Consider the following 13,330-nt stretch of genomic DNA (forward strand, 5'->3'; position numbering starts at 1 on the left):
GGAGAGATTGTTACTCTGGCACTACATTTCCAGGTCTCTGACCTCCTCCCTATAGGCTATGTCATCGTTGTCGGTTATCAGGTCTACCACTGCTGTGTCGTCAGCAAACTTAATGATGGTGTTGGAGTCGTGCTTGACCATGCAGTCGTGGGTGAACAGGGAGTACAGGAGAGGACTAAGCACGCACCCCTGAAGGGCCCCTGGATTGAGGATAAGTGTGGCAGATGTGTTGTTGCCTACCTTTACCACCAGTGGTAACCACCGGTGGTAATCATTTAGGCAAGTTACCTTCACTTCCTTGGGCACAGGGACTATGGTGGTCTGCTTGAAACATATAGGTATTACAGACCCGGTCAGGTAGAGGATGAAAGTGTCAGTGAAGACACTTGCAAGTTGGTCCGCGCATGCTTTGAGCACACATCCTGGTAATCCGTCTGCCCCGCGGCTTGGTGAACTTTGACCTGTTTAAAGGTCTTGCACACACCGGCTACGGAGAGCGTGATCACAGAACAGCTGGTGCTCTCGTCCAGAACAGCTGGTGCTCTCATGCATTTTTTAGTGTTGCTTGCCTCGAAGCGAGCTTAAAAGGCATCTAGCTCATCTGGTAGGCTCGAGTCACTGGCTAGCTCGTGGCTGGGTTTCCCTTTGTGGTCCGTAATATTTTGCAAGCCCTGCCAAATCCGACGAGCATCAGAAGAGGTGGAGTAGGATTTAATATTAGCCCTGTATTGATGCTTTGCCTGTTTAATGGTTCGTCTAAGGGCATAGCAGGATTTGTTATTAGCATCCGGATTACTGTCCCGCTCATTGAAAGCGACAGCTCTAGCCTTTTAGCTTGGTATGGATGTTGCCAGTAATCCATGGCTTCTGATTGGGAAATGTACGTATGGTCACTGTGGGGACAATGTCATCGATGCACTTTTTGATGAAGCTGGTGACTGAAGTGGTATACTCCTCAATGCCATTGGATGAATCCCGGATCATTTTCCAGTCTGTGCTGGCAAAACAGTCCTCAAGACAGAAGCTGCATGGACAGCAACATAAAGAAAGCAGAAGATAAGCCTAAATTAAGTTTGCAAACTGCTCTGAAAATCCTATTTTCGTGGGGGGGGGTGTGAAGGAAGGTTTGGGAGTTCAGAACCTCCTATGCATGTATTCCCACGGAAGAATCCAGACGGCTGTTCAGTGGTGTGTGTAGTGAAGCTCACTGCATGCATACGTGAATATAGAGTGAAGTCTACTGCGGAACAACTGAACTGTGATTGAAAAGATGAAGTAGTAGAAGGACTACTAACTGCCAATAACAAAGCACATAACCGGGGAGTCCAGAGAAATATATACTAATGATCAACATGTGTGGGCGTGTGTGTGTTTATGAAAAAGGATCAAATTCCAATTGACTCAAACACACGAACAGCCGCACACACAAATTCTCCCTCTCCCCTGCTCTCTCCACAAAGCGAGGGATATGGAAGGAGGCTGAGGCTCAAAAGAGGATAGGACACTAGACAGGCTAGTCTCAGACTAACCTGCTTGTTTCTTTTCCCCAATTACAATCATACTTCCCCTGTAATCCTAAAATAACTCTTTCCTAGGATGCTCCATATAGAACCCAGAGTAAACAGACTGACTGGCAGTCTGGCTCTCCCCCTGGAGAGCCAGACTGCCCAGCTGTGTGTTGGGCAGAGGCACGTAAACTACCACACACAGACACAGACACACACACATATGCATGGTATGGTGTGACCCAATTAACGAGAAGAAGTGCAGGCTTTAGTTGCCAGCTATCGGCTGAACTCAAGGGATGGACTAGCCATGAAATACACTCTCAAAACATGAGGGCTTATAGGCTGTTATGTCTTTATGTGTCTTGTTGTGCATTGAAGCCTGTTGAGCAGGTTGTCATTGACAATAGAACAGGGCTTCAACTGACCACAGATGCAGGGCATAGACAGGTCATACACTCTGACTAGAGAGGCTCCACAGAGTCCACTGCTGTGCTACTCACATTGCCGTGGTTGATGAAACCATGTTTCCTGGAGATGCGGTCAGCCTCTTGTGGTCCTCCCTCTATATGGACTGCCCAGGTGTTAGTGTAGACCTCCTCGGCTGCGGTCGGTTCAGCAGTAAACTCCAGTGCTAAGGACAGGAGACCCAGGAGAGTCCCAAGCTGCAGCAGGGCCAGCCTGGCATCCATGAAAAGGAGAGCAGGGGCACCGGACAGAGGCACTCTGTCCGTCTGTCTGGGGTGGAGAATTCTCACTGCTTACCAGTCACAGCCCTGAGCTCCCTCACAGCAGACAAGTAGAGCAGAGACCTGGAGAAAAATAGGGGGGAAAAAACACACATTTGCATATGTACACACACACACAGGTACAGTTGAAGTCGGAAGTTTACATACACTTATGTTGGAGTCATTAAAACTTGTTTTTCAACCACTCCACAAATTTCTTGTTACCAAACTATAGTTTTGGCAAGTAGGTTAGGACATCTACTTTGTGCATGACACAAGTAATTATTCCAACAATTGTTTACAGACAGATTATTTCACTTATAATTCACTGTATCACAATTCCAGTGGGTCAGAAGGTAAAATACTGTGCCTACTTGACTGTGCCTTTAACTTCTCTAGGATAGGGGGCAGACAAATGACTTCACTTATAACTCAGTGTATCACAATTCAGGTGGGTCAGAAGTTTACATACACTAAGTTGACTGTGCCTTTAACTTCTTTAGGGTAGGGGGCAGCATTTGGAATTTTGGATGAAAAGCGTGCCCAAATTAAACTGCCATCTACTCAGGCCCAGAAGATAGGATATGCATATAATTGATTTGGATAGAAAATACTCTAAAGTTTCCAAACTGTTAAAATAGTTTCTGTGAGTATAACAGAAGTGATTTGGCAGGCGAAAACCTGAGAAAAATCCATTCAGGAAGTAGGATTTTTGTTTTGTTTTCTATTCAATGCCCTTACAGTATCCATTGATTTAGGACTCAAATTGCAGTTTCTATGCCATCCACTAGATGTCAACGGTCTTTAGAAATTGTTTCAGGCTTGTATTCTAAAAATGAGGAGGTAAGAGCAGTCTGAATGAGTGGACCCTGCCGTGTCACAGAGCTTTTTCATGCTCGTGACCGAGAGAGTTGATGACGTTATTGTCCATTTGAAATATTATCGATTATTTAGGCTAAAAACAACCTGAGAATTGATTATGAACATCATTTGAAATGTTTCTACGAACTTTATGGATACTATTTGGATTTTTTGTCTGCCTGGTGTTACTGTGTTTAAGCCAGTGGATTACTGAAGAAAACACGCAAATAAAATTTAGTTTTTGGATTTAAAGAGACTTTATAGAAAAAAAGGAACATTTATTGAAAAAATGTATGTCTTCTGAGTGCAACCATATGAAGACCATCAAAGGTAGGTAATTAATTGTATCTCTATTTCTGACTTGAGTAAGTAACTTTTCCACTTGGCTGGTTACTGTTTGTAATGATTTGTCTGCTGGGCTATGTTCTCAAATAATCGTACGGTATGCTTTCGCCGTAAAGCATTTTTGAAATCTGACACCGTGGTTGGATTCACAAGAAGTTAATATTTAAACCTATGTAAAATAGTTGTATATTTTCTGAATTATTGTAATGAGTATTTCTGTATTTGAATTTGGCACTCTGCAATCTCACAGTATGTTGACCAGGTGGGACGCTAGCGTCCCATATACCCTAGAGAGGTTAAACAGCTTGGAAAATTCCAGAAAATGATGTGATGGCTTTAGAATCTTCTGATAGGCTAATTGACATAATTTCAGTCAATTGAAGGTGTACATGTGGATGAATTTCAAGGCCTACCTTCAAACTCAGTACCTCCTTGCTTGACATCATGGGAAAATCAAAAGAAATCAGCCAAGACCTCAGATTTTTTTTTTAACTTCCACAAGTCTGGTTCATTCTTGGGAGCAATTTCCAAATGCCTGAAGGTACCACGTTCATTTGTACATCAATAGTACGCAAGTAGAAACACCATGGGACCACGTAGCGTCATACCGCTCAGGAAGGAGAAGTGTTCTCCTAGAGATTAACATAATTTGGTGCGAAAAGTGCAAATCAATCCAAGAACAACAGCAAAGTACCTTGTGAAGATCCTGGAGGAAACAGTGAAATCCACAGTGAAATGAGTCCCATATCGACGCAACCTGAAAGGCCGCTCAGCAAGGAAGAAGCCATTGCTCCAAAACCCCCATAAAAAAGCCAGACTACGGTTTGCAACTGAATATGGGGACAAAGATAAGAACTTTTTGGAGAAATGTCCTCTGGTCTGATGAAACAAAAATAGAACTGTTTGGCCATAATGACCATCATTATGTTTGCAGGCAAAAGGGGGAGGCTTGCAAGCCGAAGAACACCAACCGTGAAGCACGGGGGTGGCAGTATCATGTTGTGGGGGTGCTTTGCTTCAGGAGGGTCTGGTGCATTTCACAAAATAGATGGTATCATGAGGGAGGACAATTATGTGGATATATTGAAGCAAAATCTCAAGACATTAGTCAGGAAGTTAAAGCTTGGTTGCAAATGGGTCTTCTGAATGGACAATGACCCCCAGCATACTTCCAAAGTTGTGGCGAAATGGACAACAAAGTCAAGGTATTGGAGTGACCATCACAAAGTTCTGACCTCAATCCTATAGAAAATGTGTTTAGAATGTGTATAGAACTTAAAAACCGTGTGCGAGCAAGGAGGCCTATAAACCTGACTCAGTTACACCAGCTCTGTCAGGAGGAATGGACCAAAATGCACCCAACTTATTGTGGGAAGCTTGTGGAAGGCTATCCAAAACGTTTGACCCAAGTTAAACAATTTAAAGGCAATGCCACCAAATACTAACTGAGTGTATGTAAACTTCTGACCCACTGGGAATGTGATGAAAGAAATAAAAGCTGAAATAAATCATTCTCTACTATTATTTTGACATTTGACATTCTTAAAATAAAGTGGTGATCCTAACTGACGTAAGACAGGGATTTTTTTTACTAGAATTAAGTATCAGAAAATGTGAAAAACTGAGTTTAAATGCATTTGGCTAAGGTGTATGTAAACTTCCGACTTCAACTGTACTTGCTCACTCAATGTGCACACATGCCACATGCCACAGCACAGAGCAAAAATAGGAGACCACAGACCACAGCATGCATAGAAAGAATTTGTTTTCTTCCAACACAGTTTCTCCTTCGAGAGAGACAGAAACAGAGGCTCTATTTGACATCTTTCTGTTGTTAAAGAGGCTACAACAGCATCAGGGACTTTTTCAAAAGATTTGTGCTGTACTTAAAAACACCAGAAATAATACTCATCTAAAAAACAAGTCGAGCCGTAATTGTATTTAGAGAGAGTTTCAGATGAGTAGGTTTGCTTGCAAGAGAAGTCCTACTGTGCGAAGGCAGCTTGCGTTGTTCTGTTTTTTGTTTGTTTGTTCAGGCTTAGTTGTGATCTGTCATATGGGGGAGAGTTAAGCTGTGATTTGTGCTGAGGCTGCGCTATCTAAAAACAGAGTGGGTAAAGCTCTATCTCTCCCCTGAGAGCCCTCACTCTGTCCAGGCATCATAGATGGGCTTTCAGTTAGACACAGACAGCCTAATGAGAATAGAGACTCAGGAAGCCCCCGAGGCATAGCTTACGGAGATGATACAGTCTTAGCTGTTCATGTGTCTGCTCTGTGCTGTCTGGACCTAGGGCTGGGTATTGCCAGGGACCTCACGACACGATATTATCACAACACTCAGGTGCTGATACGATGTGTATTGCGATTCTCACGATTCTATATGTATTGCGATTCTCACGATTCTATATGTATTGCGATTCGATACTGTGATCCCCTCTCCGTAGCTGATGTGAGGAAGACTTTAAACAGGTCAACATTTAAGGCAGCATGTCAGACGGATTACCAGGACATGTACTGAGAGCATGCGTGGACAAACTGGAAAGTGTCTTCACTGACATTTTCAACCTCTCCCTGACCAAATCTGTAATGCCTACATGTTTAAAGCAGACCACCATAGTCCCTGTGCCCAAGAAATCGAAGGTAACCTGACAAAATGACTACAGCACCGCAGCACTCACGTCAGTTCATTAGAACGTGCGTTGAAGATGTCGTTCCCATAGCAATGATTAAAACATTCCCTAACCAGAAACCGTGGATTGATGACAGCATTCGCGTGAAACTGAAAGCGCAAACCACTGCTTTTAATCAGGGCAAGGTGACTGGTAACATGACCGATTACAAACAGTGCAGCTATTCCCTCCGCAAGGCTATCAAACAAGCTATGCGTCAGTATAGAGACAAAGTAGAATCTCAATTCAACGGCTCAGACACAAGAGGTATGTGGCAGGGTCTACAGACAATCACGGACTACAAGAAGAAAACCAGCCCAGTCACGGACCAGGACGTCTTGCTCCCAGGCAGACTAAATAACTTTTTTTGCCCGCTTTGAGGACAATACAGTGCCACTGACACGGCCTGCAACGAAAACATATGGATTCTCCTTCACTGCAGCCGAGATGAGTAAAACATTTAAACGTGTTAACCCTCGCAAGGCTGCAGGCTCAGACGGCATCCCTAGCCGCGCCCTCAGAGCATGCGCAGACCAGCTGGCCGGTGTGTTTACGGACATATTCAATCAATCCCTATACCAGTCTGCTGTTCCCACATGCTTCAAGAGGGCCACCATTGTTCCTGTTCCCAAGAAAGCTAAGGTAACTGAGCTAAACGACTACCGCCCCGTAGCACTCACTTCCATCATCATGAAGTGCTTTGAGAGACTAGTCAAGGACCATATCACCTCCACCCTTCCTGACACCCTAGACCCACTCCAATTTGCTTACCACCCAAATAGGTCCACAGACGATGCAATCTCAACCACACTGCACACTGCCCTAACCCATCTGGACAAGAGGAATACCTATGTGAGAATGCTGTTCATCGACTACAGCTCGGCATTCAACACCATAGTACCCTCCAAGCTCGTCATCAAGCTCGAGACCCTGGGTCTCGACCCCGCCCTGTGCAACTGGGTACTGGACGTCCTGACGGGCCGCCCCCAGGTGGTGAGGGTAGGCAACAACATCTCCACCCCGCTGATCCTCAACACTGGGGCCCCACAAGGGTGCGTTCTGAGCCCTCTCCTGTACTCCCTGTTCACCCACGACTGCGTGGCCACGCACGCCTCCAACTCAATCATCAAGTTTGCGGACGACACAACACTGGTAGGCTTGATTACCAACAACGACGAGACGGCCTACAGGGAGGAGGTGAGGGCCCTCGGAGTGTGGTGTCAGGAAAATAACCTCACACCCAACGTCAACAAAACTAAGGAGATGATTGTGGACTTCAGGAAACAGCAGAGGGAACACCCCCCCTATCCACATCGATGGGACAGTAGTGGAGAGGGAAGTAAGTTTTAAGTTCCTCGGCATACACATCACAGACAAACTGAATTGGTCCACTCACACAGACAGCATCGTGAAGAAGGCGCAGTAGCGCCTCTTCAACCTCAGGAGGCTGAAGAAATTTGGCTTGTCACCAAAAGCACTCACAAACTTCTACAGATGCACAATCGAGAGCATCCTGGCGGGCTGTATCACCGCCTGGTACGGCAACTGCTCCGCCCACAACCATAAGGCTCTCCAGAGGGTAGTGAGGTCTGCACAATGCATCACCGGGGGCAAACTACCTGCCCTCCAGGACACCTACACCACCCGATGTTACAGGAAGGCCATAAAGATCATCAAGGACAACAACCACCCGAGCCACTGCTTGTTCACCCCACTATCATCCAGAAGGCGAGGTCAGTACAGGTGCATCAAAGGTGGGACCGAGAGACTGAAAAACAACTTCTATCTCAAGGCCATCAGACTGTTAAACAGCCACCACTAACATTGAGTGGCTGCTGCCAACACACTGACTCAACTCCAGCCACTTTAATAATGGGAATTGATGGGAAATGATGTAAAATATATCACTAGCCACTTTAAACAATGCTACCTAATATAATGTTACATACCCTACATTATTCATCTCATATGTATATGTATATACTGTACTCTATCATCTACTGCATACTTATGTAAGACATGTATCACTAGCCACTTTAACTATGCCACTTTGTTTACATACTCATCTCGTATGTAAATACTGTACTCAATACCATCTACTGTATCTTGCCTATGCTGCTCTGTACCATCACTCATTCATATATCTTTATGTACATATTCTTTATCCCCTTACACTGTGTATAAGACAGTAGTTTTGGAATTGTTAGTTAGATTACTTGTTAGTTATTACTGCATTGTCGGAACTAGAAGCACAAACATTTCGCTACACTCGCATTAACATCTGCTAACCATGTGTATGTGACAAATAAAATTGGATTTGATTTGATTTGATTTGAGTAGCCATGAAAGGCTGGTCATGGCTCATATCAACACCATAATCCCGGACACCCTAAAGCCACTCCATTTTGCATACCGCCCCAACAGATACAAAAATGCCCACAAAGCTCATCACTAAGCTAAGGACCCTGAGACGAAACATCTCCCGCTACAACTGGATCCTGGACTTCCGCCCCTAGGTGGTAAGGGTAGGCAACAACACATCTGTCACACTGATTCTCAACACTGGGGACCCTCAGGGGTGTGTGATTAGTCCTCTAATGTGTTCCCTGTTCACCCACGATTGCGTGGCCAAGCACGACTCCAACACCATCATTAAGTTTGCTGACGACACAACAGTGGTAGGCCTGATAACTGACAAAGATGACATAGCCTATAGTGAGGAGCTCAGAGACCTGGCAGTGTGGTGCCAGGACAACAACCTCTCCCTTATTGTGAGCAAGACAAAGGAGCTGATCATAGACTATAGGAAATGGAGGGCTGAACAGGCCCTCATTAACATCAACAGGCTGAAGTAGAGCGCGTTGAGAGTTCCTCGACTAACCTGTACCCCCGCACATTGACTCGTTACCGGTCCCTCTGTATATCGCCTCATTATTGTTATTTTTTACTTTAGTAACTCTATTTTCTTATAACTGCACTTTTGTTAAAGAGGACTGGACCCTTTTTTTCAATTTCCGCCTAATTTGACATACCCAAATCTAACTGCCTGTAGCTCAAGACCTGAAGCAAGGATATGCATATTCTTGATACCACTTGAAAGGAAACAGGTTTGTGGAAATGTGAAATGAATGTAGGATATATAATATAACACATTAGATCTAGTAAAAGATAATACATCTTTGAAATGCAACAGAAAGGCCATACATTGAGATAGGATTCTAGGTGTAATTTAGATGTTGTCCACTCGCAGTGTGTGTGCAAAGTTTCAGATTGATCCAGTGAATAATTAGTTCACTACACAATATTTTGTATCAAGTCTGCCAGGAGTTTGCCCAAATGTGCCGAATTGGTCAATTTATACATTTTCAAGTAAAAACCTATAGAGAACATACAAAAATGCTATTATAATAAATAAAAAAAGTTTACATACTCCCAGGAATGTCATATTTGATGGATCATTAGCTTCCCTACAGAAAATAGACTAACTTTTACACATCTAACCGCCGGGTGTGTTGGGTGTGGAGACGGAGACAGCAGTGGGGTCAAACTGTAGACCCCAGTTCCTATATTTTAATATAAAAATTGATTTTCTTAAACATAGCTATGCTACATTTTATCTCTGGGACCCTCAGGATGACAAATTAGAGCAAGTTTACTGAATGTAAGTACATTTATTTACCTTCAGAGGTGAACGTATCAAACCAGTTGCCTTGATAAAAGTGTTTTGTTGTTGTACACTATCCTCAAACAATAGCATGGCATTTTTGTCTGTAATAGCTACTGTAAATTGGTTATTGTAAGTTAGATTAACAAGAATGTAAGCTTTCTGCCTATATAAGACATGTTGGCTGTTGTTTACAATGTCCTTCTAGTCACATTATCGCATATTGAGCAACAACTGCCCCGGTTTAGGAACACCAATCCCTTAGAGGTTTAAGGGCTTGTAAGTAAGCATTTCACGGTAAGGTTTACACCTTTATTATTCGGCACATGTGACAAATACTATTATTGAAATTCTACGTTCCGAACATATTGCTCAACATATGACTTCTGCAGAGGGACAAGAGAGAGCCATGAGAAAATGAGTTTTGATCAGTCATATAAATAAAAGTGCTGAAAACAAATTGGCTCCCTATTTCAAAAGAAGATGGAGAACAAGATATGAAGGAAAATACTGGAGTTGGTGCAGGTACAGCCAACTAGCGCAATTATTGTTTTTGCCATATTGTCAAAACGTTACAATATATCATCAAAAATAATATCCCAATATGTAACTGTATAAATGTTTTACCCCATCACTACCTGGACCACACATTATTCAAACAGTTGAAGGCAATTTATTTATAATGATTAGTCTTTAGGTGGAGTCACACAAACATTGGTTTCCCACAGTCCCAGGGTGATCATTAAAATCTGGATCTGTCCAAAAAACATTTCACTAAACATCAAGGACACCGCGTTCCTTAACTTTAATTGGGAGGATCTGTTGCAGGTTGCAGGTTGCAGGTTACACTAAGGCTATGGCTGCGCGATACAGAGAATTAATAAGATTAATTTGAATGTATGTTTTTGCACGATATTCCAAATGGCTGTATCGCAAGAATCAAGGTTTTGTTATTTTTCATTTTTATGAACGTTTATGTCCGCTTTTTCTCATGCTGTATTTTTGTTCTTATTTCCTTTGCTCTTCTTTGCTGTGTGCACCTTCCCATTTACACCAGAGATCTGTATATAATGACAAGACGCACATCTCCGCCCTAACAATGGGAGTCATTGTCCCAAAGGCGGGAAGGCAGACTACAAACTTAGGTCCAAAATAAGCACATATAAACGCATTGGCCTTATTTTGGACAGATTTTAGTGCTTCGCCTCTTCCTCTATGGTTATTCCCTGATCCACCTCTACGCAGACGACACCATTCTATATACTTCCGGCCCGTCCTTGGACACTGTGCGATCTAACCTCCAAACGAGCTTCAATGCCATACAACACTCCTTCCGTGGTCTCCAACTGCTCTTAAACGCTAGTAAAACCAAATGCATGCTTTTCAACCGTTCGCTGCCTGCACCCGCACGCCTGACGAGCATCACCGCCCTGGATGGTTCCGACCTTGAATATGTGGACATCTATAAGTACCTAGGTGTCTGGCTAGACTGTAAATTCTCCTTCCACACTCATATCAAACATCTCCAATCGAAAATCAAATCTAGAGTCGGCTTTCTATTCTGCAACAAAGCCTCCTTCACTCACGCCGCCAAACTTACCCTCGTAAAACTGACTATCCTACCGATCCTCGACTTTGGCGATGTCATCTACAAAATATCTTCCAACACTCTACACAGCAAACTGGATGCAGTTTATCACAGTGCCATCCGTTTTGTCACTAAAGCACCTTATACCACCCACCACTGCGACCTGCTCTAGTCGGCTGGCCCTCGCTACATATTCGTCGCCAGACCCACTGGCTCCAGGTCATCTACAAGTCCATGCTAGGTTCTCAGTTCACTGGTCACGATGGCAACACCCACCCGTAGCACGCGCTCCAGCAGGTGTATCTCACTGATCATCCCTAAAGCCAACACCTCATTTGGCCACCTTTCGTCCCAGTTCTCTGCTTCCTGTGACTGGAACGAATTGCAAAAATCGCTGAAGTTGGAGACTTTTATCTCCCTCACCAACTTCAAACATCTGCTATCTGAGCAGCTAACCGATCGCTGCAGCTGCACAGTCTATCGGTATATAGCCCACCCATTTTTACCTACCTCATCCCCATACTGTTTTTATTTATTTACTTTTCTGCTCTTTTGCACACCAATATCTCTACCTGTACATGACCATCTGATCATTTATCACTCCAGTGTTAATCTGCAAAATTGTAATTATTCGCCTACCTCCTCATGCCTTTTGCACACAATGTATATAGACTCTCTTTTTTCTACTGTGTTATTGACTTGTTAATCCTTTACTCCATGTGTAACTCTGTGTTGTCTGTTCACACTGCTATGCTTTATCTTGGCCAGGTTGCAGTTGCAAATGAGAACTTGTTCTCAACTAGCCTACCTGGTTAGATAAAGGTGAAATAAATAAAATAAAAAGTGTATCAAATACTTTTTCTCCCCACTGTAGATATACATATTATTATTTTTAGAATATACCATTGATATTCCCCGCAAACCTTATCACCCTTCCCCCAATTGGAGTAAACTAATAATACAACACTAAACAATAACACTTACATGCTGACCAGACCAGACACGCCGCGTGCGCGAGTGTTGCAAAATATATTTAGAAATCCATGTTATTCAATTATTGCACCCACACTGCTCGCGCGCGCCAACGAGCATCTGCATTGCCAAGGGCTAAAATAGAAGTAATTCCTATTTCTGACGCAGATCGTACTGCAAGTCCTGCCTCTCTCATCTCCTAATTGGTTTATAGAAGCAGGTACAAACGTGCCATCTCCTCATTGGTTATACCCATGTGGGTGATTTCAAGGCAAACTTTTTTGCCGGCTGTCGTGGTAATACTATGAAAGTTTAGATGCCAATCACCATATAAGTTCAAAGATGAAAAATCCTGGAAGGAGGGGAGATAACTAGAAACGATTCGGTTTTATGTGTGGATTAATTGTCGGAGTAGAGGACCTTGTGCATTTCAGGTAAAATAACAACTCAATGTTCATATCCCAGGACAAATTAGCTAGCAACAGCAAGCTAGCTACATAGGACAAATTAGCTAGCATGTGCAAGCTAGCTAGCTAAATTGCCATACATGTTTAATGCTTTTCGACCTGTGCCCAAATTAATGTAATTGGTTCAGAGTTTGTTTTGATATTATAACCTGCATGTCGTGATCGCGTTTGGTGTAAGGGGGACAAAATAAATGTATGCACGATGGCGCACGATGGCACACGATGTCGCACGTGCGCAGCCGGTTTTGGTTCAGTGTTAGGCTTCTACCTTCAGTTTATACATATTATACACATTTTACAGACACAATCTATTTTACAATAGTTATATTTTGTTTGTTTTAGTCCTTCCTCTAATTCTGATGTCCATCCAGTTTGATTTCGATTTGTAACTGTGCTATTTCACTACATTTCTGAATCTATATTCATTTTTCAGACCCCATATGTTCTACATTGGTTATCTTGTTATTAGTCCCACCCTTCAGCTCCATTCAATCCCTCCCATCTATCTCTTAACACCATCCATTTTGTATT

At 43.2% G+C, this 13,330-nt stretch overlaps 1 protein-coding gene across 4 annotated transcripts in view; it reads right to left on the minus strand.

The window, feature by feature from the left end:
* Positions 1-13,330, minus strand: part of LOC124035603 (furin-like) — a 239,223-nt gene that overhangs the window by 209,558 nt on the left and 16,335 nt on the right. For 2 of the 4 annotated variants that reach the window (XM_046349150.1, XM_046349143.1), the window contains exon 2: positions 2,009-2,317. In XM_046349150.1, the coding sequence (XP_046205106.1) occupies positions 2,009-2,197 (189 nt within the window). In that variant the 5' untranslated portion in view covers positions 2,198-2,317. Of the gene's footprint in view, positions 1-2,008; positions 2,318-13,330 lie in introns of those variants that run through there. The other 2 variants (XM_046349133.1, XM_046349123.1) reach the window with 1 other exon arrangement.

Source organism: Oncorhynchus gorbuscha, linkage group LG01, assembly GCF_021184085.1.
Source record: "Oncorhynchus gorbuscha isolate QuinsamMale2020 ecotype Even-year linkage group LG01, OgorEven_v1.0, whole genome shotgun sequence".
Lineage (NCBI taxonomy): Eukaryota > Metazoa > Chordata > Actinopteri > Salmoniformes > Salmonidae > Oncorhynchus > Oncorhynchus gorbuscha.